Below are 27,950 nucleotides of genomic sequence, written 5' to 3' on the forward strand. Positions count from 1 at the left end.
GCCCACAGCGGGCTCACGGTCTAGAAGGGGGGAGACAGACATCAAAACAGGTGAACAGGCATCGATATAAACAAACAGAATTACAGATATATGTACACATCAAAACGAGTAAACATGCATTAATATAAATAAATAGAATTCACTCAATCGTATTTATTGAGCACTTACTGTGTGCAGAGCACTGTACTAAGCACTTGGCAAGTACAATTTGGAAACAGAGAGAAGCAATCCCTGCCCACAACGGGCTCATGGTCTAGAAGGGGGGAGACAGACATCAAAACAGATGAACAGGCATCGATATAAACAAACAGAATTACAGATATATGTACACATCAAAACGAGTAAACAGGCATTAATATAAATAAATAGAATTCACTCAATCGTATTTATTGAGCGCTTACTGTGTGCAGAGCACTGTACTAAGCGCTTTGTAGATTTATACACAATCAATCAATCAATCGTATTTATTGAGCGCTTACTATGTGCAGAGCACTGTACTAAGCGCTTGGGAAGTACAAATTGGCATCACATAGAGACAGTCCCTACCCGATAGTGGGCTCACAGTCTAAAGTGCTGTGAGGCAGGGAGAGGAGTGGAGCAAAGGGAGCGAGTTGGGGCGATGGGGAGGGGGAGCTGAGGAAAGGGGGTGCTTAGTCTGGGAAGGCCTCTTAGAGGAGGTGCGCCGTCAGTAGGGCTTTGAAGGGGGGAAATGTGATTATTTGGCAGATTTGAGGAGGAAAGGCGTTCCAGGCCAGGGGGAGGATGTGGGCCGGGGGTCGACGGAGGGACAGGCGAGAACGAGGCCTAACGGTGAGGAGATTAGCGGTGGCAGAGGAGTGGAGGGTGCAGGCTGCGATGGAGAAGGACAGAAGGGAGGTGAGGGAGGAGGGGGCCAGGGGATGGACAGCCTTGAAGCCCAGGGTGAGGAGTTTTTGCTTGATTCCTAGGTTGACAGGCAGCCACTGGAGATTTTTGTTCTCTCTCTCCCCCTTTTAGACTGTGAGCCCACTGTTGGGTAGGGACTGTCTCTCTATGTTGCCAACTTGTACTTCCCAAGCGCTTAGTCCAGTGCTCTGCACACAGTAAGCGCTCAATAAATACGATTGATGGTGATGATTTTTGAGGAGGGGAGTGATGTGCCCAGAGCGTTTCTGTACAAAGATAATCTGGGCAGCAGAGGGAAGTATAGACTGAAGAGGGGAGAGACAGGCGGTGGGGAGGTCAGACAGGATTTATGGAGGAGGTAACTGAGGCCCAGACAAGTGAGGTAACTTGTTCAAGGTCCAACAGCAGACAAGTGGCAGAGTCAGGATTAGAATCCAGGCCTTTGTACCTCCCAGGATTGGGTTCTTTCCACTGGGCAGACGGCTGGCTGGTCCGGGCCTGGGTCTTCCCGCCCCCCTCGCCAGCCAGCTGCGCCCCTTCCTCCTCTCCCCCCAGCTGTGCCCATGGTACCCCAACTCCGTGCCAGCCCCGCGCGATGCCAGCTATCCTCCATGCCAGACACCATGACTAGATTCAGGCGCTTGGCACTAGCTCCTGGTTTCTGGCCCCAAAGCCAGGCTCTTGGACCCGGGTGGCCGGTCGACTCTAGGCCCCCGATCCCGCGACCCCCCAGGACCTCATCATCATCATCATCAATCGTATTTATTGAGCGCTTACTGTGTGCGGAGCACTGTACTAAGCGCTTGGGAAGCACAGGTTGGCAACATCTAGAGACGGGCCCTACCCGACAGTGGGCTCACCTCCTCTCTGGAGGAGCAGTGTGGCCTAAGGGATAGAGCCCGGGCCTCGGAGTCAGGAGGACCTGGGTTCTAATCCACTTGATGGTGATGAGGGCATTTATTAAACGCTTACTATGTGCAAAGCACTGTTCTAAGCGCTGGGGAGGTTACAATCAATCAATCGTATTTATTGAGCGCTTACTGTGTGCAGAGCACTGTACTAAGCGCTTGGGAAGTACAAGTTGGCAACACATAGAGACAATCCCTACCCAACAGTGGGCTCACAGTCTAGAAGGGGGAGACAGAGAACAAAACCAAACATCCTAACAAAATAAAATCAATCAATCAATCAATCGTATTTATTGAGCGCTTACTGTGTGCAGAGCACTGTACTAAGCACTTGGGAAGTACAAGTTGGCAACATATAGAGATAGTCCCTACCCAACAGTGGGCTCACAGTCTAGAAGGGGGAGACAGAGAACAAAACCAAACATACTAACAAAATAAAATAAATAGAATAGATATGTACAAGTAAAATAAATAAATAGAGTAATAAATCTGTACAAACATATATACATATATACAGGTGCTGTGGGGAAGGGAAGGAGGTAAGATGGGGGGGATGGAGAGGGGGACGAGGGGGAGAGGAAGGAAGAGGCTCAGTCTAGGAAGGCCTGCAAGGTGATCAGGTGGTCCCACGGGGAGCTCACAGTCTTCATCCCCATTTTCCAGATGAGGGAACTGAGGCCCAGAGAAGTTAAGTGACTTACCCAAAGTCACACAGCTGACTGAGGTAACTGACTGAGGTCACTGAGGCCCAGAGAAGTGAAGTGACTTGCCCAGAGTCGCACAACTGACAATTGGCGGAGCCAGGATTTGAACCCATAACCTCTGACTCCAAAGCCCGGGCTCTTTCCACTGAGCCACGCTGCTTCTCTGTAAGAAAGCTTCTTCTCACTGCTCTCCATTTGTCTGCTGTGTGACCTTGAGAAAATCATTTCGCTTCTCTGGGCCTCAGTTCCCTCATCTGAAAAATGGGGATTAAGAGTGTGAGCCCCATGTGGGAGAGGGAATGTGTTCTGTCCTACCTGGTTAACTTGTATCTCCCCCAGTGCTTAAAACGGTGTGTGGCACATAGTAAGCGCCTAACAAATGCCACAATTATTATTATTGTGAAGAGTAGCGTGGCTCAATGGAAAGAGCCCGGGCTTGGGAGTCAGAGGTCATGGGTTCTAATCCCGGCTCTGCCACTTGTCAGCTGTTTGACTTTGGGCGAGTCACTTCACTTCTCTGGGCCTCAGTTCCCTCATCTGTAAAATGGGGATTAAAACTGTGAGCCCCACGTGGGACAACCTGATTACCTTGTATCCCCCCCAGCGCTTAGAACAGTGCTTGGCACATAGTAAGCGCTTAACAAATACCATCATTATGGGCTTTGGAGTCAGAGGTCATGGTTTCAACTCCCGGCTCCGCCAACTGTCAGCTGTGTGACTTTGGGCAAGTCACTTTGCTTCTCTGAGCCTCAGTTCCCTCATCTGGAAAATGGGGATTAACCCTGTGAGCCCCACGTGGGACAACCTGATTACCTTGTATTCCTTTTAGACTGTGAGCCCACTGTTGGGTAGGGACTGTCTCTACATGTTGCCAATTTGTACTTCCCAAGCGCTTAGTACAGTGCTCTGCACATAGTAAGCGCTCAATAAATACGATTGATGATGATGATTACCTTGTATTCCCCCCGCCCCAGCACTTAGAACATTCATTCAATCGTACTTACTGAGTGCTTACTGTGTGCAGAGCACTGTACTAAGAACAGTGCTTGGCACATAGTAAGAGCTTAAAAAATGCCATCATTATTATTATTGAGCGCCTAACAAATGCCACAATTATTATTATTATTATTATTATTATTATTATTATTATCATCATCACCCCTGAGGCTAACCCATCTGTCCCCCACAGACTTTCCCCCCGTCTTCCACATCAAGCTGAAGGACCAGGTGTTACTGGAGGGGGAGGCCGTGACCCTGCTCTGCTTGCCTGCGGCCTGTCCTGCCCCCCAAATCTGCTGGATGAAAGGTACCCCCCATCCCTTCTGCGTCGCCCTCATGCCCATCAGGAGCTTTCAGGCTCCAGTCTTCATCGCCCCCTGATAAAAACTCTGCCCAGGGAGGGGAGGGGGTTTGGAGGGGTCCCAAACACTCCACCCGGGCGGCTGTGCTGATCTAACTGACAATCTTTCCCCCCATTCCCTTCAAAGCTTTACTGAAAGCCCGTCTCCTCCAGGAGGCCTTCCCTGACCGAGCCCTCATCTCCACTCCCTTCTGCGTCGCCCTGACTTACTCCCTTTTTTTTTTAATGGTATTTATTAAGCGCTTACTATGTGCAAAGCACTGTTCTGAGCGCTGGGGAGGTTACAAAGTGATCAGGTTGTCCCATGGGAGCTCACAGTAATAATAATAATAATAATAATAGTGGCATTTGTTAAGCGCTTACTATGTGCAAAGCACTGTTCTAAGCGCTGGGGGGATACAAGGTAATCAAGGTTGTCCCACGTGGGGCTCACAGTCTTAATCCCCATTTTACAGATGAGGGAACTGAGGCTAGAGAAGTTAAGTGACTTGCCCAAGGTCACACAGCAGACATATGGTGGAGCTGGGATTCGAACCCATGACCTCTGACTCCCAAGCCTGTGCTCTTTCCTCCGTGCCAGATGAGGGAACTGAGGCCCAGAGAAGTGAAGTGACTTGCCCAAAGTCACCCAGCTGACAATTGGCAGTGCCAGGATTTGAACCCATGACCTCTGACTCCAAAGCTCTGGCTCTTTCCACTGAGCCACGCTGCTCCCTTTCTTCCTCCCCCCTGTCCCAGCCCCACACCACTTCTGTCCACATCCCTCATTTATTTATTTCTATTCATTTATTTTATTTTTATTTTATTTTATTTATTTATTTATTCTATTTATTTATTTATTTCTACTCGTGTCTGTCTCCCCCTCTATACTGTAAACTCGTTGCGGGCAGGGACTCTAATAATAATAATAATCATAATAACCGTCCCAGCCCCACACCACTTCTGTCCACATCCCTCATTTATTTATTTCTATTCATTTCTGTCTCTCCCTCTAGACTGTAAACTCGTTGCGGGCAGGGACTCTAATAATAATAATAATCATAATAACCGTCCCAGCCCCACACCACTTCTGTCCACATCCCTCATTTATTTATTTCTATTCATGTCTGTCTCCCCCTCTAGACTGTAAACTCGTTGCGGGCAGAGACTCTAATAATAATAATAATGATGGTATATAGAAGCAGCGTGGCTTGGTGGAAAGAGCCTGGGCTTTGGAGTCAGAGGCCATGGGTTCAAATCCCGGCTCTGCCACTTGCCAGCTGTGTGACTTTGGGCATGTCACTTCACTTCTCTGGGCCTCAGTTCCCTCATCTCTAAAATGGGGATGAAGACTGTGAGCCCCATGTGGAACAACCTAATCGCCTTGTATCTACCCTAGCACTTAGAACAGTGGCACATAGTAGGCGCTTAACAAATTCCAACATTATTACATTATTATTATTTGTTAAATGCTTACTAGGTGCGAAGCACTGTTCTAAGCACTGGGGGGATACAAGGTCATCAGGTTGTCCCACGGAGGGCTCACAGTCTTCATCCCCATATGACAGATGAGGGAACTGAGGCACAGAGAAGTGAATTGACTTGCCCAAAGTCACACAGCTGACGAGTGGCGGCGCCGGGATTAGAACCCATGTGCTCTGACTCCCAAGCCCGGGCTCTTTCCACTGAGCCACGCTGCTTCTCTAAATCAGTCTCCTTCTTATTGTTGTCCTCTCCCAAGCTCTTAGTACAGTGCTCTGCACATAGTAAGCACTCCAAAAATACGATCGAACAAATGAATGAATGCTCCTCCAACCCCCAAGCCTCACGGCACTTACATCCGTATCTGTCATTTATTCATTTATATTCATGTCTATCTCCCCCTCTATCATCATCATCAATCGTATTTATTGAGCGCTTACTGTGCGCAGAGCACTGTGAGACAGCCTCTACCCAACAGTGGGCTCACAGTCTAAAAGACTGTAGACTGTAGACTCTAGACTGTAAGCTCGTTGTGGGGAGGGAAATGTGTCCATTATATTATATATTATATTATATTATATTATATTATATTATATTATATTATATTATATTATTATATTATATTATATTATATTATATTATATTATATTATATTATATTATATTATATATTACATTATATTATATATTATATTATATTATATTATTTTATATTATATGATATTATATCATATTATATTATATATTACATTATATTATATATTATATTATATTATATTATATATTCTATTCTATTCTATTCTACTATATTATTATATTATATTATATTATTATATTATATTATATATTATATTCTGGGGAGAATGGATGATATTCTCCCCAGCTCTTAGCACAGTGCTGTGCACATTCATTCATTCCATTGTATTTATTGAGCACTTACTGTGTGCAGAACACTGTACTAAGTGCTTGGAAAGTACAATTCAGCAATAGAGACGATCCCTGTCCACAGCGGGATGTGCAATTCGAACCACAAATCTTCATCATTATGCACCTAAAATCTTCATCATTATGCACCTAAAATCATGAATCCATACTGCATGAAATCATCCCACACAAGCAGCGCTTAGAACAATGCTCGGCACATAGTAAGCACTTAACAAATACCACTATTATCATTTATCAGTAAGTTAGCGGGCAGATCTTTATTAACTCGAAACTAGAGTTTCAAGAAGGGTCTCGCAGCAGAATTGAGCCAACGGGGTCGAGTGGCAAAGAGCCCAGGCTTGGGAATCAGAGGACGTGGATTCCAATCAATCAATCAATCAATCAATCAATCAATCGTATTTATTGAGCGCTTACTGTGTGCAGAGCACTGTACTAAGCGCTTGGGAAGTCCAAGTTGGCAACATCTAGAGACAGTCCCTACCCAACAGTGGGCTCCCAGTCTAAAAGGGGGAGACAGAGAACCAAACCAAACATACTAACAAAATAAAATAAATAGAATAGATAGGTACAAGTAAAATAAATAAATAAATAAATAGAATAATACTTATCAAGGTATCTTCCAGAGAGCTGACCAATCATTCATTCATTCAACCGGTGGTATTTATTGAGTGCTTACTATCTGCAGAGCATTGTGCTAAGCACTTGGGAGAGTCCAATAGACAAAAGAGTTAGAAGGCATATTCCCTGCCCACACAAGCTTACAATCTAGAGGGAGCAATGCAGGTATGCTTTGATCCTGGGGAAAGGACAATTTCAAAAGAGTAAAAGTATGCTTTCATATTTAACGAGCTTACAAGTGGCAAGTGGCAAGTGGCAACTGCCACTTGTCTGCTGTGTGACCATGGGCAAGTCACTTCCCTTCTGTGTGCTTCAGTCGCCTCATCTGCAAAATAGCAAGCGCCCAATAAATGCGACTGACTGAGTGACTTCTGGGACCCTCCCTCTTCCCGCTCCGCTCTGCACCAGCCAGATGGGAAGCAAGGCAGCGGGGCTCCCAGTCTCCACCCCCGTTTTACAGATGAGATGACTGAGGCCCAGAGAAGTGAAGTCATTTGCCCAAAGTCACCCTGCTGACAAGCGGCGGAGCCGGGATTAGAACCCGTGACCTCTGACTCCCAAGCCCAGGCTCTTTCCACTGAGCCACGCTGCTTATCATGGGTTCGAATCCCTGCTCCGCCACATATCTGCCGTGTGACCTTGGGCAAGTCATTTCAGTTGTCTGAGCCTCAGTGACCTCATCTGTAAAATGGGGATGAAGACTGTGAGCCCCCCGTGGGACAACCTGAGCACCCCCACCCAGCGCTTAGAACAGTGCTTTGCACATAGAGAAGCAGCGTGGCTCAGTGGAAAGAGGCCGGGCTTTGGAGTCAGAGGTCATGGGTTCAAATCTCAGCTCTGCCAGCTGTCAGCTGTGTGACTTTGGGCACATTACTTTACTTCTCTGTGCCTCAGTTCCCTCATCTGTAAAATGGGGATTAAAACTGTGAGCCCCCCGTGGGACAACTTGATCACCTTGTAACCTCCCCAGTGCTTAGAACAGTGCTTTGCATATAGTAAGCGCTTAACAAATGCCATCATCATTATTATTATTATTATAGTAAGTGCTTAACAAATGCCATCATTATTATTATTATTATTTTTTACCATCATTATGGTGATTGTTATGACTGGGGAGGGCCTGGTGCCCCCCAAACCGGTGCTGACGGTAGACTGACCTTTCCCCCCAGATAAGCGGTCCCTGCAGTCGGATCCGGGGGTGACCACGGTCTCTTGCAAGGACGGCCGGCAGCTCCTGACGGTGCCACGCGTGGGCAAGCGCCACGCGGGCCTGTACGAATGCTCCGCCACCAACCCCCTGGGCAGCGCCGTCAGCTCCTGCACCTTGGCCGTGGCGCGTAAGAGATGGGAAGTGTGGGATGGGGGGCTGCGGGGGGGAGTGGGCCTAGGGGTCCCGGACCTCACCCATCTTCCCTTTCACCTCTTACCCTCGGACTAGGCACCCCGGCCAAGCCTGCGCCCCCTGAGGTGCCACAGAAGTACCAGGACACCGCCCTGGTCCTCTGGAAGCCCGGGGATGGGCAGGCGCCCTGCAGCTACACCCTGGAGCGAAGGGTGGATGGTGAGAGGCAGGGGCGAGGGGAGGGGGAGAGAAGACTAAGGGCCATGAGTGGGCGAGGGGGAGACAAGGTCAGAGGGCCTGGGAAAGGGAAGGGAGGGAGAGAGGTCAGAGGGCACGGGGGGCGAGGATGGGGGAGAGAAGACTAAGGGGCATGAGTGGGCGAGGGGGAGACCAGGTCAGAGGGCCTGGGGAGGTGAAGGGAGGGAGAGAGGTCAGAGGGCATGGGGGGTGAGGGGAGGGAGAGAGAAGGGCAGGGGGGTGTGAGAGGGATGAGGAGAGAGAGAGGATGGGGGCCCTGGGGAGGTGAAGGGAGGGAGAGAGGTCAGAGGGCATGGGGGGGCGAGGGGAGGGAGAGAGGTCAGAGGGTATGGGGGGCTGAGGGGAAGGGGAGAGAAGACTAAGGGGCATGAGTGGGCGAGGGGGAGACAAGGTCAGAGGACTTGGGGAGGTGATGGGAGGGAGAGAGGTCAGAGGGCATGGGGGGCCAGGGGAGGGGGAGAAGAAACTAATGGGCGTGAGTGGGCAAGGGGGAGACAAGGTCAGAGGGCCTGGGGAGGTGAAGGGTGGGAGGGAGGTCAGAGGGCATGGGGGGCGAGGGGAGGGGGAGAGAAGACTAAGGGGCATGAGTGGGCGAGGGGGAGACAAGGTCAGAAGGCCTGGGGAGGTGAAGGGAGGGAGAGAGGTCAGAGGGCATGGGGGGCGAGGGGAGGGGGTGAGAAGGGTGTGGGGGGTAAGAGGGATGGGGAGAGAGAGAGGTTGGGGGGCCTGGGGAGGTGAAGGGAGGGAGAGAGGTCAGAGGGCATGGGGGCTGAGGGGAGGGAGAGAGAAGACTAAGAGGTGTGAGTGGGTGAGGGGGAGACTAGGTCAGTGGGCCTGGGGAGGTGAAGGGAGGGAGAGAGGTCAGAGGGCATGGGGGGGCGAGGGGAGGGAGAGAGGTCAGAGGGCATGGGGGCTGAGGGGAAGGGGAGAGAAGACTAAGGGGCATGAGTGGGCGAGGGGGAGACAAGGTCAGAGGACTTGGGGAGGTGAAGGGTGGGAGGGAGGTCAGAGGGCATGGGGGCCAGGGGAGGGAGAGAGAAGACTAAGGGTCGTGAGTGGGCGAGGGGGAGACAAGGTCAGAAGGCCTCGGGAGGTGAAGGGAGGGAGAGAGGTCAGAGGGCACGGGGAGCTGAGGAGAGGGGGAGAGAAGACTAAGGGGCATGAGTGGGTGAGGGGGAGACAAGGTCAGAGGGCTTGGGAAAGGGAAGGGAGGGAGAGAGGTCAGAGGGCATGGGGGGCGAGGGGAGGGAGAGAGAAGCGTGGAGGGTGTGAGAGGGACGGGAGAGAGAGAAGGTGGGGGACCAGGGGAGGTTTATGGAGGAGGGACGGAGGGCATGGGGGGGGCAAGGGGAGGGAGGAAGGTCAGAAGGCATGGGGGGCTGAGGGGAGGGAAGGAGAAGGTTGGGGGACATGAGAGGGCCAGGACGGAGAAAAGGTCACGGGACCTGGGGAAGGGAAAAGAGGGAGAGAGGCTGGGGGGCATGGGGGGCGAGGGGAGGGGGAGAGAAGGGCAAGGGGCATGAGGGGCTGAGGGGAAAGAAAAGGTCAGGGGACATGGGGAGGTGAAGGGAGGGAGAGAAGTTGGAGGGCATTGGGGGTGAGGGGGAAGAGGGAGAAGGTTGGGGGCAAGAGAGGGCAAGGGGGAGAAAAGGTCGGGGGGCATGAGGGAAGCAGTGTGGCTCAGTGGAAAGAGCCCGGGCTTTGGAGTCAGAGGTCATGGGTTCAAATCCCGGCTCTGCTAATTGTCAGCTCTGTGACTTTGGGCAAGTCGTTTCACTTCTCTGAGCCTCAGTTCCCTCAACTGTAAAATTGGGATTAAGACTGTGAGCCCCCCGTGGGACAACCTGATCACCTTGTAACCTCCCCAGCACTTAGAACAGTGCTTTGCACATAGTAAGCGCTTAACAAATACCATTATTATTATTATTATTAATAAATGCCATCATTATTATTATTACAATAGGGATGGTGACTGTGAGACCCATGTGAGGCAGGGACTGTGTCATTCATTCATTCAATCATATTTATTGAGCGCTTACTGTGTGCAGAGCGCTGTATTAAGCACTTGGGAAGTACAAGTTGGCAACATACAGAGACGGTCCCTACTCAACAACGGGTTGCAACCCGATTACCTTGTATCTTCTCATTCAATCGAGCCCTTACTCTATGCCGAGCACCGTACTGAGCGCCAGGGAGAGTACGATATGCTCAGAACAGTGCTCGGCATTACTTATTAATACTATTATTATTGTTATACAGCACCAGGGAGAGTACAATATGCTCAGAAAAGTGCTTGGCATTACTTATTAATGCTATTATTATTGTTACGCAGCACCAGAGTCCAATATGCTTAGAACAGTGCTCGGCGTTACTTATTAATACTGTTATTATTGTCATTATTAGGGGAGTCGGAGTGGCTGTGCGTGAGCAGGGGAATCAGCGACTGCTACTACAACGTGAGCCAGCTGCCCCTCGGGGTGGCCGTCCGCTTCAGGGTGGCCTGCGTGAACCGGGCTGGACAAGGCCCCTTCAGCAACGCCTCTGAGAGGGTCCTCGTGGGGGCCACAGGTCAGTGGCCCCGGCCCTCCGGGCCTCTTTACGACCGGGCAGGGCCTCCCCGGGGTGGGGGGACCTGGCGGGCGAAGCAGCGTGGCTCAGTGGAAAGAGCCCGGGCTTTGGAGTCAGAGCTCATGGGTTCGAATCCCGGCTCCCCCCCATGTCTGCTGTGTGACCTTGGACAAGTCACTTAACTTCTCTGAGCCTCAGTTCCCTCATCGGTAAAATGGGGATTGAGGCGGTGAGCCCCCTGTGGGACAGACTGATCACCTTGTATCCCGCCCCCCCAGCGCTTAGAACAGTGCTTTGCTCATAGTAAGCGCTTAACAAATGCAATCATCATCATCATCAATCGTATTTATTGACTGTGTGCAGAGCACTGGACTAAGCGCTTGGGAAGTACAGGTTGGCAACATATAGAGACGGTCCCTACCCAATAGTGGGCTCACAGTCTAAAAGGGGGAGACAGAGAACAAAACCAAACATACTAACAGAATAAAATAACAAAATAAAATAAATAGAATAGATATGTACAAGTAAAATAAATAAATAGAGTAATAAATATGTACAAACATATATACATATATACAGGCGATAATCATTATAATCATTATTATTATTATTATTATTATTATTATTCTCATCCCGGCTCCGCTGCTTGTCAGCTGGGTGACCTTGTGTGAGTCGCTTCACTTCTCTGGGCCTCAGTTCCCTCATCTGTAAAATGGGGATAATAATCATAATTATAATGGCATTTGTTAAGCGCTTACTATGTGCAAAGCACTGTTCTAAGAGCTGGGGAGGATACAAGGTGATCAGGTTGTCCCACGGGGCGCTCACAGTTTTCATCCCCATTTTATTTTTTCATTTATTAAGCACTTACTATGTGCAGAGCACTGTTCTAAGAGCTGGGGAGGTTACAAGGTGATCAGGTTGTCCCATGTTGGGGGGCTCACAGTCTTCATCCCCATTTTACAGATGAGGTAACTGAGGCCTAGAGAAGTGAAGTGACTTGCCCAAAGTCACACAGCTGACATTTGGCGGAGCTGGGGTTTGAACCCATGACCTCTGACTCCAAAGCCTGGGCTCTTTCAATCAATCAATCATCAATCATATTTATTGAGCGCTTACTGTGTGCAGAGCACTGTACTAAGCGCTTGGGAAGTCCAAGTCGGCAACACATAGAGACAGTCCCTACCCAACAGCGGGCTCACAGTCTAGAAGAGCGGGCTCACAGAGCCACGCTGCTTCTCAGCGTGATGCTTCTCCTCATTTTCCAGAGGAGGGAACTGAGGCCCAGAGAAGTGAAGTGACTTGTCCAAAGTCACACAGCTGACAAGTGGCGGGGCCGAGATTTGAACCCATGACCTCTGACTCCAAAGCCTGGTCTCTTTCCATTGAACCACACTGCTTCTCTAGCCACACTGCTTTGGGACAATCTGATGACCTCGTATGCCCCCGCACCCACCCCCGGCGCTTAGAACAGTGCTTGGCCCATAGTAAGCGCTTAACAAATGCCATTATTAATGGGACAACCTGATTGCTTTGTATCTATCCCACCAATTAGAACGGTGAGCCCATTGTTGGGTAGGGACTATCTCTATCTGTTGCCGAATTGTACTTCCCAAGCGCTTAGTCTGGTGCTCTGCACACAGTAAGCGCTCAGTAAATACGATTGAATGAATGAATGAACGGCGCTTGGCATATATCAATCAATCAATCAATCAATCGTATTTATTGAGCGCTTACTGTGTGCAGAGTAAGCGAGCAGTGCGTATGGTAACAAGTACCATAATAATAATAATAATAATAATGATGATGGTAGCATTTATTAAGCGCTTACTAAGTGCCAAGCACCATCCTAAGTGCTGAGGAGGCTACAAGGTGATCAGGCTGTCCCCCATGGGGCTCATATTAATCCCCATTTTACAGATGAGGTAACTGAGGCCCAGAGAAGTGAAGCGACTTGCCCAAGGTCACACAGCAGACAAGCAGCTGAGCCGGGATTAGAACCCACGTCCTCTGATTCCATTCATTCATTCATTCATTCATTCATTCATTCATTCATTCACCGTTGCCATTATTATTATTAAACAGTAAGCTTAACTCGAGACTGTAAGCTTGCTGTGGGCAGGGATTGTGTCTGTTATCATAATAATAATCATAATGATGGCATTTATTAGGTGCTTACTACTACTAATAATAATGATGGCATTTATTAAGTGCTTACTATGTGCAAAGCACTGTTCTAAGCACTGGGGAGGTTACAAGCATGGCTCAGTGGAAAGAGCCCGGGCTTTGGAGTGAGAGGTCATGGGTTCAAATCCCGGCTCCACCACTTGTCAGCTGGGTGACTTTGGGCAAGTCACTTCACTTCTCTGTGCCTCAGTGACCTCATCTGTAAAATGGGGATGAAGATTGTGAGCCCCACATGGGACAACCTGATCACCTTGTATCCTCCCCAGCGCTTAGAACAGTGCTTTACACATAGTAAGCACTTAACAAATGCCATCATTATTATTATTACTATTATGATGATTATTATTATTACAAGGTGATCAGGTTTTCCCACCGGGGGCTCACAGTCTTCATCCCCATTTTACAGATGAGGTCACTGAGGCACAGAGAAGTGAAGCGACTCGCCCAAAGTCACACAGCTGACACGTGGCGGAGTCTGGATTTGAACCCATGACCTCTGACTCCAAAGCCCATGCTCTTTTCACTGAGCCATGCTGCTTCTTGTAGTGTTATAGTATTGCGCAGTCCACTCCCAAACACTTAGTACAGTGCTCTGCACATGGTAAACGCTCGATAAATGCTATTGATTGGTTAAGCAGGGGGTCAGAGTTCAAGGGGGCCTGGGCTTCAGGGGAAGCAGCATGGCTCAGCGGCTAGAACCCGGGCCTGGGGGTCAGAAAGTCGTGGGTTCTAATCCTGGCTCCGCCACTTGTCTGCTGGGTGGCCTTGGGCAAGTCGCTTATTTATTTTACTTGTACATATCTATTCTATTTATTTTATTTTGTGAGTATGTTTGGTTTTGTTCTCTGTCTCCCCCTTTTAGACTGTGAGCCCAATGTTGGGTAGGGACTGTCTCTATATTTTGCCAATTTGTGTTTCCCAAGCGCTTAGTACAGTGCTCTGCACATAGTAAGCGCTCAATAAATATGATTGATTGATTGATTGATTCACCTCTTTAGACCTCAGTTATCTCATCTGGAAAATGGAGGTTTAGACTGGGAGTCCCTTGTGGGACAGGGACAGCGTCCAACCCCATTTGCTTGTAATAATAACGATGGTATATTTTTAAGCGCTTACTATGTGCCGAGCACTGTTCTAAGCGCTGGGGTAGATACAGCGTGGCTCAGTGGAAAGAGCCCGGGCTTTGGAGTCAGAGGTCATGGGTTCGAATCCCGCTCCACCACAAGTCTGCTGTGTGACCTTGGGCAAGTCATTTAACTTCTCTGAGCCTCAGTTCCCTCATCTGTAAAAATGGGGATTAAGACTGTGAGCCCCACGTGGGACAACTTGATCACATTGTATCCCCCCAGTGCTTAGAACAGTGCTTGCACATAGTAAGCTCTTAACAAATGCCATCATTATTATTATTATACAAGATTATCAGATTGCCCCCCATGGGGCTCACAGTCTTCATCCTGATTTTACAGACGAGGCCACTGAGGCACAGAGAAGTGAATTATTACTCTATTTATTTATTTTACTTGTACATATCTATTGTATTTATTTTATTTTGTTAATTTGTTTTGTTGTCTGACTCCCCCTTCTAGACTGTGAGCCCGCTGTTGGGTAGGGACCGTCTCTAGATGTTGCCAACTTGTACTTCCCAAGCGCTTAGTACAGTGCTCTGCACGCAGTAAGCGCTCAATAAATACGATTGATGATGATGATGATGATGTTGCCAACTTGTACTTCCCAAGCGCTTGGTACAGTGCTCTGCACACAGTAAGCGCTCAATAAATACGATTGATTGATTGCTTGATTGATTGATTGGTTGATTGAGCCACGCTGCTTCTAGTATAGTAAGGGCTTAACGGAGACCGCAACGATAATCATCCGGGGACTCCCAGGGGCCAGTCTTGGAGCCTCGACGGGTGATGCTTCCTTTTCCTCTCTCGCAGCAGGTTCCCCGTCTGTACCTCCTTCCGTCCCGCAGCCCACCCTGGCGACCTCCAGGCCGGACCGCCGGCCCACCCTCACCCCGGCGCCGGTTTCCCCTTCGTCCCCAGCTGCCCCCTCTGCCCCGGGTTCTCCCCCCTGCCCCTCGCCGGCCTCCACCCCGGCCTCCCCCTCGGCCTCTGCTTTGACCTCTGCCCTTTCACCGGCCTCCACCCAGGCCTCCCCCTCGGCCTCTGCTTTGACCTCTGCCCTTTCACCGGCCTCCACCCCGGCCTCTCCTTCGGCCTCTGCCTTGACCTCTGCCCTTTCACCGGCCTCCACCCCGGCCTCCCCTTCGGCCTCTGCCTTGACCTCTGCCCTTTCACCGGCCTCCACCCCGGCCTCCCCTTCGGCCTCTGCCACGACCTCTGCCCTTTCACCGGCCTCCACCTTCACACCTACCCCCGCTCCGGCCTCCGCCCCGCTCCCGTCAGCAGCCTCGACCTCCTCCTCCCCGCCCGGCCTCCCCCAGCCTCCTGTCCGGGTTGGGGGTCCCCCTCCGCCCACTCCTCCGAGGAAGCGGCGTAGCCTCCCGGCCGGAGGCCCCCCACCTGGGACAACCGCTCCCGAGCCCCCGGCCCCCTTGTTCATGGTGACCTCCTTCGTGTCCGCGGCCCCAGCTCCGACGCGAGGGACCGGCGTCGGGGGGAGCGACGAGGCGGGCGGCGCTCCCGCCATCGCACCCGGCCCCGTGGGCACCGCGCTGCGCCAGGGACCCCCCCAGAAGCCCTACACCTTCCTGGAGGAGAGAGCCAGGTAAGAGCGGGCGATGGCCGTGCCCAGCGGGAGGCCCGTGCCCCAACCCACCCGGAGGCCGAGACGGCTGGACCCGCTGCCAGCCCCGGAATAGGCTCTGACCTCTGACCTCCCCTCTAACACATCCCTGCCCCCCTCTTAGACGTCACCCACCCCCTCGAATGGTGAGGGTACTTATTAAGCGCTGACCACGTGCCAAGTAAGCTCTGGGGGAGATACAAGGTCGTCAGGTTGTCCCACAGGGGGCTCACGCTCTTCATCCCCATTTTCCAGATGAGGGAACTGAGGCCCATCATCATCATCATCATCAATCGTATTTATTGAGCGCTTACTGTGTGCCGAGCACTGCACTAAGCACTTGGGAAGTACAAGTTGGCAACATATAGAGACAGTCCCTACCCCACAGTGGGCTCACAGTCTAAAAGGGGGAGACAGAGAACAAAACCAAACATGCTAACGAAATAAAATAAATAGAATAGATATGGACAAGTAAAATAAATAGAGTAATAAATCCGTACAAACATATATACATATATCCAGGTGCTGTGGGGAAGGGAAGGATGTAAGATGGGGGGGTGGAGAGGGGGACGAGGGGGCGAGGACTAGAGAAGTGAAGTGACTTGCCCGTAATAACGATGGCATTTGTTAAGCGCTTACTATGTGCCAAGCACCGTGAGCCCACTGTTGGGTAGGGACTGTCTCTATATGTTGCCAACTTGTACTTCCCAAGCACTTAGTACAGTGCTCTGCACACAGTAAGCACTCAATAAATACGATTGATGATGATGATGATGATGGGGGAGATACGAGGTCATCAGGTTGTCCCACGGGGGGCTCACAGTCTTCATCCCTATTTTCCAGATGAGGGAACTGAGGCCCAGAGAAGTGAAGTGACTTGCCTGTAATAATGATGGCATTTGTTAAGCGCTCACTATGTGCCAAGCACCGTTCTAAGCACTGGGGGAGATACGAGGTCATCAGGTTGTCCCTCATGGGGCTCACAGTCTTCATCCCCATTTTCCAGATGAGGGAACAGAGGCCCAGAGAAGTTAAGCGACTTGCCCTTAATAATGATGGCATTTGTTAAGTGCTTAGTATGAGCCAAGCACCATTTTAAGTGTTGGGGGAGATATGAGGTCATCAGGTTGTCCCACGGGGGGTTCACAGTCTTCATCCCCATTTTCCAGATGAGGGAACTGAGGCCCAGAGAAGTGAAGTGACTTGCCCATAAAAATGATGGTATTTGTTAAGCTCTTACTCTGTGCCAAGCACTGTTCTAAGCACTGGGGGAGATATGAGGTCATCAGGTTGTCCCATGTGGGGCTCACGGTCTTCATCCCCATTTTCCAGATGAGGAAACTGAGGCCCAGAGAAGTGTAGTGACTTGCCCGTAATAATGATGGCATTTGTTAAGCGCTTACTATGTGCCAAGCACCGTTCTGAGAGCTGGGGGAGATACGAGGTGAACAGGTTGTCCCATGGGGGGCTCACGGTCTTCATCCCCATTTTCCAGATGAGGTAACAGAGGCCCAGAGAAGTGAAGTGACTTGCCCGTAATAATGATGGCATTTGTTAAGCGCTTACTATGTGCCAAGCACCGTTCTAAGCACTGGGGGAGATACGAGGTCATCAGGTTGTCCCATGTGAGGCTCACGGTCTTCATCCCCATTTTCCAGATGAGGGAACTGAGTGAGGCCCAGAGAAGTGAAGTGACCTGCCCGTAATAATTATGACATTTGTTAAACGCTTACTATGTGCCAAGCACCGTTCTAAGCACTGGGGGAGATACTTAGTCATCAGGTTGTCCCACGGGGGGCTCACTGTCTTCATCCCCATTTTCCAGATGAGGGAACAGAGGCCCAGAGAAGTTAAGCGACTTGCCCTTAATAATGACGGCATTTGTTAACTGCTTAGTATGTGCCAACCACTATTCTAAGCGTTGGGGGAGATACGAGGTGATCAGGTTGTCCCACGGGGGGCTCACAGTTGTCATCCCCATTTTCCAGATGAGGGAACAGAGGCCCAGAGAAGTGAAGTGACTTGCCCATAATAATGATGGCATTTGTTAAGTGCTTAGTATGTGCCAAGCACTGTTCTAAGCACTGGGGGAGATACGAGGTCATCGGTTTGTCCCGCGGGGGGCTCACGGTCTTCATCCCCATTTTCCAGATGAGGGAACTGAGGCCCAGAGAACTAAAGCCACTGTGAGCCCCATATGGGACAGGGACTGCGTCCAACTCTATTCATTCATTCATTCAATGGTATTTTTTGAGCGCTTACTGAGTGCAGAGCACTGTACTAAGTGCTTGGGAAGTCCAAGTTGGCAACAGATAGAGACGGGTCCCTACCCAGCAATTCCATTTGCTTGTCTCCACCCCAGCACTTAGTATAGTGCCTGGTATATATCCATTCATTCAATTGCACTTAATAATGATGGCATTTATTAATCAATCAATCAATCAATCAATCGTATTTATTTAGTGCTTACTGTGTGCAGAGCACTGTACTAAGTGCTTGGGAAGTACATGTTGGCAACATATAGAGACGGTCCCTACCCAACAGTGGGCTTACAGTCTAGAAAGCGCTTACTATGCGCAAAGCACTGTTCTAAGCTCTGGAGCGCTTACTGTGTGCAGAGCACTGTACTAAGCACTTGGGAAGTACAAAGTGGCAACATCTAGAGACAGTCCCTACCCAACATTGGGCTCACGGTCAAGAAGGGGGAGACAGAGAACAAAACAAAACATAGTAAGTTAATTCATTCATTCATTCATTCAATCGTAGTTATAGAGCACTTACTATGTGCAGAGCACTGTACTAAGTGCTAGGGCAGTCCAAGTTGGCAACATATAGAGATGGTCCCTACCCAACGACGGGCTCACAGTCTAGAAGGGGGAGACAGACACCAAAACAAAACATAGTAAGCGCTTAATAAATAGTAGTAGTAGTAGTAGTGGTAGTAGTAGTAGTAGTAGTAGTAGTAGTAGTAGTAGTAGTAGTAGTAGTTGTAGTAAGCACTTGGGAAGTCCAATTCGGCAACATATAGAGACGGTCCCTACCCAACGACGGGCTCTTGGTTTAGAAGGGGGAGACAGACACCAAAACAAAACATAGTAAATTCATTCATTTATTCATTCAATCATATTTATTGAGCGCTTACTGTGTGCAGAGCACTGGACTAAGCACTTGGAAAGTCCAATTCGGCAACATATAGAGACGGGCCATACAAAGGGGAGACAGACACCAAAACAAAACATAGTAAGTTCATTCATTCATTCATTCATTCATTCATTCATTCATTCAATCGTATTTATTGAGCACTTACTGTGTGCAGAGCACTGGGCTAAGCACTTGGGAAATCCAATTCGGCAGGATATAGAGTCGGGCCCTACCCAGCGACAGGCTTATGATCTAGAAGGGGGAGACAGACACAAAAACAAAACATAGTAAGTTCACTCATTTATTCATTCAATCATATTTATTGAGCGCTTACTGTGTGCAGAGCACTGGACTAAGCACTTGGAAAGTCCAATTCGGCAACATATAGAGACGGTCCCTACCCAACGACGGGTTCACGGTCTAGAAGGGGGAGACAGACAACAAAACAAAACATAGTAAGTTAAGTTCATTCATTCATTCATTCAATCGTATTTATTGAGCACTTACTGTGTGCAGAGCACTGGACTAAACGCTTGGAAAGTCCAATTTGGCAACAGATAGAGACGGTCCCTACCCAACAACGGGTTCACAGTCTAGAAGGGGGAGACAGACACCAAAACAAAACACAGTAAGCGCTTAACAAATACCGCAATTATTATAAGTGGTGTGGGGCCGGGAGGAGGGATGAAGAAAGGGAGCAGGTCAGAGTGATGCAGAGGGAGTGGGAGAAGAGAAGCAGCGTGGCTCAGTGGAAAGAGCCCGGGCTTTGGAGTCAGGGGTCATGGGTTCAAATCTCAGCTCTGCCGATTGTCAGCTGGGTGACTTTGGGCAAGTCACTTCACTTCTCTGGGCCTCAGTGACCTCATCTGTCAAATGGGGATGGAGACCGTGAGTCCCCCGTGGGACAACCTGATCACCTTGTAACCTCCCCAGCGCCTAGAACAGTGCTTTGCACATAGTAAATACTTAACAAATGCCATTATTATTATTATTATTATTATTATTATTATTCTCTGGGCCTCAGTTTTCTCATCTGTAAAATGGGGATGAAGACTGTGAGCCCCCCCTGGGACAACCTGATCACCCTGTAACCTCCCCAGTGCTTAGAACAGTGCTTTGCACATAGTAAACACTTAACAAATGCTATTATTATAATTATTATTATTATTATTATTATTCTCTGGGCCTCAGTTCCCTCATCTGTGAAATGGGGATGAAGACTGTGAGCCCCCCATGGGACAACCTGATCACCTTGTAACCTCCCCAGCGCTTAAAACAGTGCTTTGCACATAGTAAACACTTAACAAATGCCATCATTATTATTATTATTATTCTCTGGGCCTCAGTTCCCTCATTTGTAAATTGGGGATGAAGACTGTGAGCCCCCCGTAGGACAACCTGATCACCCTGTAACCTCCCCAGCGCCTAGAACAGTGCTTTGCACATGGTAAACACTTAACAAATGCCATCATCATCATTATTATTATTCTCTGGGCCTCAGTTCCCTCATCTGTGAAATGGGGATGAAGACTGTGTCCCCCCCGTGGGACAACCTGATCACCCTGTAACCTCCCCAGCATCTAGAACAGTGCTTTGCACATAGTAAGCACTTAACAAATGCCATTATTATAATTATTATTATTCTTCTCTGGGCCTCAGTTCCCTCATCCGTGCAATGGAGATGAAGACTGCGAGCCCCCTGTGGGACAACCTGATCAACCTGTAACCTCCCCAGCGCTTAGAACAGTGCTTTGCACATAGTAAACACTTAACAAATGCCATCATCATTATTATTATTAATCTCTGGGCCTCAGTTCCCTCATCAGGAAAATGGGGATGAAGACTGCGAGCCCCCCGTGGGACAACCTGATCACCTTGTAACCTCCCCGGAGCTTAGAACAGTGCTTTGCCCATAGTAAGCGCTTAATAAATGCCATCAAAAAAAAAAAAAAGGAGGAAAGGAGGGCGCAGTCAGGGAAGGCCTCGTGATGCTTCTAGACTGTGAGCCCACTGTTGGGTAGGGACTGTCTCTATGTGTTGCCAACTTGTACTTCCCAAGCGCTTAGTACAGTGCTCTGCACACAGTAAGCGCTCAATAAATACAATTGATTGATTGATTGATTGATTGATGCGTCAGGGGCCGGTTCGGGGTGATCCGGGAATGCCGGGAGAACGCGACGGGACGCCACTTCGTGGCCAAGATCGTGCCCTACGAGGCGGAGGGGCGACGGCGGGCGCTGCAGGAGTACGAGGTACTGTGTGGCCTCCACCACGAGCGGGTCATGGAGCTGCACGAGGCCTACGTCACACCCCGCTACCTCGTCCTCATCGCCGAGAGCTGCGGGCCCCGCGAGCTGCTCTGCGGCCTCAGCGACAGGTAACAGCCAGAACGAGAAGCAGCATGAGAAGCAGCGTGGCTCAGTGGAAAGAGCCCGGGCTTTGGAGTCAGAGGCCGTGGGTTCAAATCCTGGCTCCGCCACTTCTCAGCTGTGTGACTTTGGGCAGGTCACTTCAGAGAACAGTGCTTTGCACATTTTAGACTGTGAGCCCACTGTTGGGTAGGGACTGTCTCTATGTGTTGCCAATTTGTACTTCCCAAGCGCTTAGTACAGTGCTCTGCACATAGTAAGCGCTCAATAAATACGATTGATTGATTGATTGATTTGCACATAGTAAACACTTAACAAATGCCATCATTATTATTATTATTATTATTCTCTGGGCCTCAGTTCCCTCATTTGTAAATTGGGGATGAAGACTGTGAGCCCCCCGTAGGACAATCTGATCACCCTGTAACCTCCCCAGCGCCTAGAACAGTGCTCTGCACATAGTAAACACTTAACAAATGCCATCATCATCATTATTATTATTCTCTGGGCCTCAGTTCCCTCCTCTGTAAAAAGGGGATGAAGACCGTGAGCCCCCCGTGGGACAACCTGATCACCTTGTATCCTCCCCAGCACCTAGAACAGTGCTTTCCACATAGTAAACACTTAACAAATGCCATTATTATAATTATTATTATTATTCTCTGGGCCTCAGTTCCCTCATCTGGAAAATGGGGATGAAGACTGGGAGCCCCACGTGGGACAACCTGATCACCTTGTATCTACCCCAGCGCTTAGAACAGTGCTTGGCACATAGTAAGCACTTAACAAATGCCAACATTATTATTATTGTTATTATAATGACGGGACAGGTCACTTTGAACAGGTCACTTGGCTTCTCTGTGCCTCAGTTGCCTCATATGTGAAATGGGTATTAAGACCGTGAGCCCCCCGTGGGACAACCTGATCACCTTGTAACCTCCCCAGCGCTTAGAACAGTGCTCAGCACATAGTAACCGCTTAATAGACTGTGAGCCCACTGTCTTTTAGACTGTGAGCCCACTGTTGGGTAGGGACTGTCTCTATATGTTTATTTATTTATATTTATATATATATATATTATATATATATGTATATTTATTTATTTATTTATTTATTTATTTATTTATTTATTTTACTTGTACATATCTATTCTATTTATTTTATTTTATTAGTATGTTTGGTTTTGTTCTCTGTCTCCCCCTTTTAGACTGTGAGCCCACTGTTGGGTAGGGACTGTCTCTATATGTTGCCAACTTGGACTTCCCAAGCGCTTAGTACAGTGCTCTGCACACAGTAAGCGCTCAATAAATACGATTGATGATGATGATGATGATATGTTGCCAACTTGGACTTCCCAAGTGCTTAGTACAGTGCTCTGCACACAGTAAGCGCTCAATAAATACGATTGATGATGATGATGATGATATGTTGCCAACTTGGACTTCCCAAGTGCTTAGTACAGTGCTCTGCACACAGTAAGTGCTCAATAAATAATAATGATGGCATTTATTAAGCCCTTACTATGTGCAAAGCACTGTTCTAAGCGCTGGTGAGGTTACAAGGTGATCAGGTTGTCCCCCGGGGGGCTCACAGTCAATCTCTATTTTACAGATAAGGTAACTGAGGCACAGAGAAGTTAAGTGACTTGCCCAAGGTCACACAGCTGACAATTAGTGGAGCCGGGATTCGAACCCATGACCTCTGACTCCAAAGACCGGGCTCATTGCACTGAGCCACGCCGCTTCTCAATAAATACGATTGATTGATTGATTGATTCTTATTCTTCTTATTATAAATACCATCGATTAATTGATGGATTTGGGGCAACTACTGCTCTGAAAAAAGGAAAGTCCCCATGCTTAGATACCTAGCATATGCATATCCAGAAAACTGGATTACCAAATTTTGGGTTGTGATAAACATTTAGAGGGGTGTGCTATTTATAGGCAAGTCACTATGTATATATGTTTGTACATATTTATTACTCTATTTATTTTACTCATACATATTTATTCTATTTATTTTATTTTGTTAATATGTTTTGTTTTGTTGTCTGTCTCCCCCTTCTAGACTGTGAGCCCGCTGTTGGGTAGGGACTGTCTCTATATGCTGCCAACTTGGACTTCCCAAGCGCTTAGTACAGTGCTCTGCACGCAGTAAGCGCTCAATAAATATGATTGATTGATTCTTATTCTTCTTATTATAAATACCATCGATTAATTGATTGATTTGGGGCAACTACTGCTCTGAAAAAAGGAAAGTCCCCATGCTGAGATACCTCGCATATGCATATCCAGAAAACTGGGTTACCAAATTTTGGGTTGTGATAAACATTTAGAGGGGTGTGCTATTTATAGGCAAGTCACTATGTATATATGTTTGTACATATTTATTACTCTATTTATTTTACTTGTACATATTTATTCTATTTATTTTATTTTGTTAATATGTTTTGTTTTGTTGTCTGTCTCCCCCTTCTAGACTGTGAGCCCGCTGTTGGGTAGGGACTGTCTCTATATGTTGCCAACTTGGACTTCCCAAGCGCTTAGTACAGTGCTCTGCACGCAGTAAGCGCTCAATAAATATGATTGATTGATTCTTATTCTTCTTATTATAAATACCATCGATTAATTGATTGATTTGGGGCAACTACTGCTCTGAAAAAAGGAAAGTCCCCATGCTGAGATACCTCGCATATGCATATCCAGAAAACTGGGTTACCAAATTTTGGGTTGTGATAAACATTTAGAGGGGTGTGCTATTTATAGGCAAGTCACTATGTATATATGTTTGTACATATTTATTACTCCATTTATTTTACTTGTACATATTTATTCTATTTATTTTATTTTGTTAGTATGTTTTGTTTTGTTGTCTGTCTCCCCCTTCTAGACTGTGAGCCCACTGTTGGGTAGGGACTGTCTCTATATGTTGCCAACTTGGACTTCCCAAGTGCTTAGTACAGTGCTCTGCACGCAGTAAGCGCTAAATAAATACGATTGATTGATTCTTATTCTTCTTATCATAAATACCATCGATTAATTGATTGATTTGGGGCAACTACTGCTCTGAAAAAAGCAAAGTCCCCATGCTTAGATACCAAGCATATGCATATCCAGAAAACTGGGACCAAATTTTAGGTTGTGATAAACATTTAGAGGGGTGTGCTATTTATAGGCAAGTCACTATGTATATATGTTTGTACATATTTATTACTCTATTTTACTCATACATATTTATTCTATTTATTTTATTTTGTTAATATGTTTTGTTTTGTTGTCCGTCTCCCCCTTCTAGACTGTGAGCCCGCTGTTGGGTAGGGACCGTCTCTATAGGTTGCCAACTTGGACTGCCCAAGCGCTTAGTACAGTGCTCTGCACGCAGTAAGCGCTCAATAAATACAACTGAATGAATGAATGAAAAACAGAACATGTGGACAGGTGTCAAGTCGTCAGAACAAATAAAGCTAGATGCACATCATTAATAAAATAAATGGAATAGTAAATATGGACAATTCATTCATTCAGTCGCATTTATTTATTATTATTTTAGACTGTGAGCCCACTGTTGGGTAGGGACTGTCTCTATATGTTGCCAACTTGTACTTCCCAAGCGCTTAGTACAGTGTTCTGCACACAGTAAGCGCTCAATAAATACGATTGATTGATTAGAAGGGGGAGATGAACAACAAAACAAAACACGTAGACAGGCATCAAGTCATCAGAACAAATAGAAGTAAAGCTAGATGAACATCATTAACAAAATAAATAGTAAATATGTACAAGTAAAATAAATTGAGTGATAAATCTGGACAAACATCTATACAGGTGCTGTGGGGAGGGGAAGGAGGTAGGGCAGGGGGATGGGGAGGAGGAGAGGAAACAGGATTAAGTGCTTATTATGTCCAAAGCACTGTTCTAAGCACGGGGGAGCTTACAAGGTGATAAGGTTGTCCCACGGGGGTTGGGGGGGGACACCCACAGTCTTCATCCCCATTTTACAGATGAGGTCACTGAGGCGCAGAGGAAAAAAATAAGATGGGTTTTGTTAAGCGCTTACTATCTGCCAAGCACTGTTCTAAGCGCTGGGGGGGGATATAAGGTGATCAGGTTGTCCCACATTCTTAATCCCCATTTTACAGATGAGGTCACTGAGGCTCAGAGGAAAAAAAAATGATGGTTTTTGTTAAGTGCTTACTATGTACCAAGCACCGCTGGGGGAGGGTTGGGGGGTATAAGGTGATCAGGTTGTCCCACGTGGGGCTCACAGTCTTGATCCCCATTTTCCACCCCATTTTACAGATGAGGTCACTGAGGCTCAGAGGAAAAAAAAAATGATGGTTTTTTGTTATGTGCTTACTATGTGCCAAGCACCGCTGGGGGGGATATAAGGTAATCAGGTTGTCCCACGTGGGGCTCACAGTCTTAATCCCCATTTTCCAGATGAGGGAACTGAGGCCCAGAGAAGTGAAGTGACTTACCCAAGGTCACACAGCAGACATGTGGCGGAGCCAGAATTGGAACCAATGACCTCTGACTCCCAAGCCCGGCTCTTTCCACTGAGCCACGCTGTTTCTCTAGAAGAGCGCTTGGCGCATCTAAGCAAATCCCGTCGCTATTATATATAGCTCTAATTCTATTTATTCTGACGGTTTTGACCCCTGTCTCCATGTTTTGTTTTGTTGTCCATCTCCCCCTTCGAGACTGTGAACCTGCTGTTGGGTAGGGACCGTCTCTAGATGTTGCCGACTTGGGCTTCCCAAGCGCTTAGTCCAGTGCTCTGCACATAGTAAGCGCTCAAGAAGAGAAGCAGCGTGGCTCAGTGGAAAGAGCCCGGGCTTTGGAGTCAGAGGTCACGGGTTCAAATCTCGACCCCACCACTTCCCCACAGCACCTGTATATATATGTTTGTACATATTTATTACTCTATTTATTTATTTATTTTACTTGTACATATCTATTCTATTTATTTTATTTTGTTAATATGTTTGGTTTTGTTCTCTGTTTCCCCCTTCTAGACTGTGAGCCCGCTGTTGGGTAGGGACAGTCTCGATATGTTGCCAACTTGTACTTCCCAAGCGCTTAGTCCAGTGCTCTGCACACAGTAAGCGCTCAATAAATACGATTGATTGATTGATTGATTGTGTGACTTTGGGAAAGTCACGTCACTTCTCCGGGCCTCAGTGCCCTCATCTGGAAAATGGGGATGAAGACCGTGAGCCCCCCGTGGGACAACCTGATTACCTTATATCCGCCCCAGCCTTGCTTGGCACATAGTAAGCACTTAACAAAAGCCATCGTTTTTTCTTCCCCTGAGCCTGATCACAACCTGATCACCTTGTAACCTCCCCGGCGCTTAGAACAGTGCCTGGCATATAGTAAACGCTTAATAAATGCCATTATTTGCAATCGTTAATACGATTGAACTAATAAATGCCATTATTATCATTTAGTTTTTTAAGAATGAGTTAACAATAATTGTTAAATATATTGGGAGAAGCTGCATGGCTCAGTGGAAAGAGCCCAGGCTTTGGAGTCAGAGGTCATGGGTTCAAATCCCAGCTCCACCAATTGTCAGCTGTGTGACTTTGGGCAAGTCACTTCATTTCTCTGGGCCTCAGTGACCTCATCTGTAAAATGGAGATTAAGACTGTGAGCCCCCAGTGGGACAACAGGATCGCCTTGTAACCTCTCCAGCGCTTAGAACAGTGCTTTGCATGTAGTAAGCACTGAATAAATGCCATCGTCATCAATAATAATAACAATGATGATGGGATAATAATAATGATGATGATCGGAGAAGCAGCGTGGCTCAGTGGAAAGAGCCCGGGCTTTAGAGCCAGAGGTCATGGGTTCTAATTTCTTCTCAGCGTCTTGTGAGCTGTGTGACCTTGGGAAAGTCACTTCACTTCTCTGGGCCTCAGTTACCTCATCTGTATAATCAATCAATCAATCAATTGTATTTATTGAGTGCTTACTGTGTGCAGAGCACTGTACTAAGTGCTTGGGAAGTAGAAGTTGGCAACATATAGAGACAGTCCCTACCCAACATTCATTCATTCAATGGTATTTATTGAGCGCTTACTGTGTGCAGAGCACTGTACTAAGCGCTCGGGAAGTTGGCAACATATAGAGACATATAGAGACGGTCCCTACCCAACAGTGGGCTCACAGTCTAAATCTCGAGAGGAAGGGGTCCCGGGAGGGCCCGGATTGGCTCATCATCATCAATCGTGTTTATTGAGCGCTTACTGTGTGCAGAGCACTGTACTAAGCGCTTGAGAAGTACAAGTTGGCAACGTATAGAGACAGTCCCTACCCAACAGTGGGCTCACAGCTCATCCCCCACATCTTACCTCCTTCCCTTCCCCACAGCACCTGTATATATGTATACATGTTTGTACTTATTTATTACTCTATTTATTTATTTATCTTACTTGTACATATCTATTCTATTT

At 47.9% G+C, this 27,950-nt stretch overlaps 1 protein-coding gene across 1 annotated transcript in view; it reads left to right on the top strand.

Moving 5' to 3' along the window:
* Positions 1-27,950, top strand: part of SPEG (striated muscle enriched protein kinase) — a 292,468-nt gene that overhangs the window by 254,259 nt on the left and 10,259 nt on the right. The window contains exons 32-37 of the mRNA XM_038769099.1: positions 3,687-3,803; positions 8,050-8,217; positions 8,319-8,441; positions 10,884-11,048; positions 15,173-15,965; positions 21,262-21,501. Of these exons, the coding sequence (XP_038625027.1) occupies positions 3,687-3,803; positions 8,050-8,217; positions 8,319-8,441; positions 10,884-11,048; positions 15,173-15,965; positions 21,262-21,501 (1,606 nt within the window). The remainder of the gene's footprint in view (positions 1-3,686; positions 3,804-8,049; positions 8,218-8,318; positions 8,442-10,883; positions 11,049-15,172; positions 15,966-21,261; positions 21,502-27,950) is intronic.

The sequence above is a fragment of the Tachyglossus aculeatus genome, chromosome 1 (genome assembly GCF_015852505.1).
Source record: "Tachyglossus aculeatus isolate mTacAcu1 chromosome 1, mTacAcu1.pri, whole genome shotgun sequence".
NCBI classification, from domain to species: domain Eukaryota; kingdom Metazoa; phylum Chordata; class Mammalia; order Monotremata; family Tachyglossidae; genus Tachyglossus; species Tachyglossus aculeatus.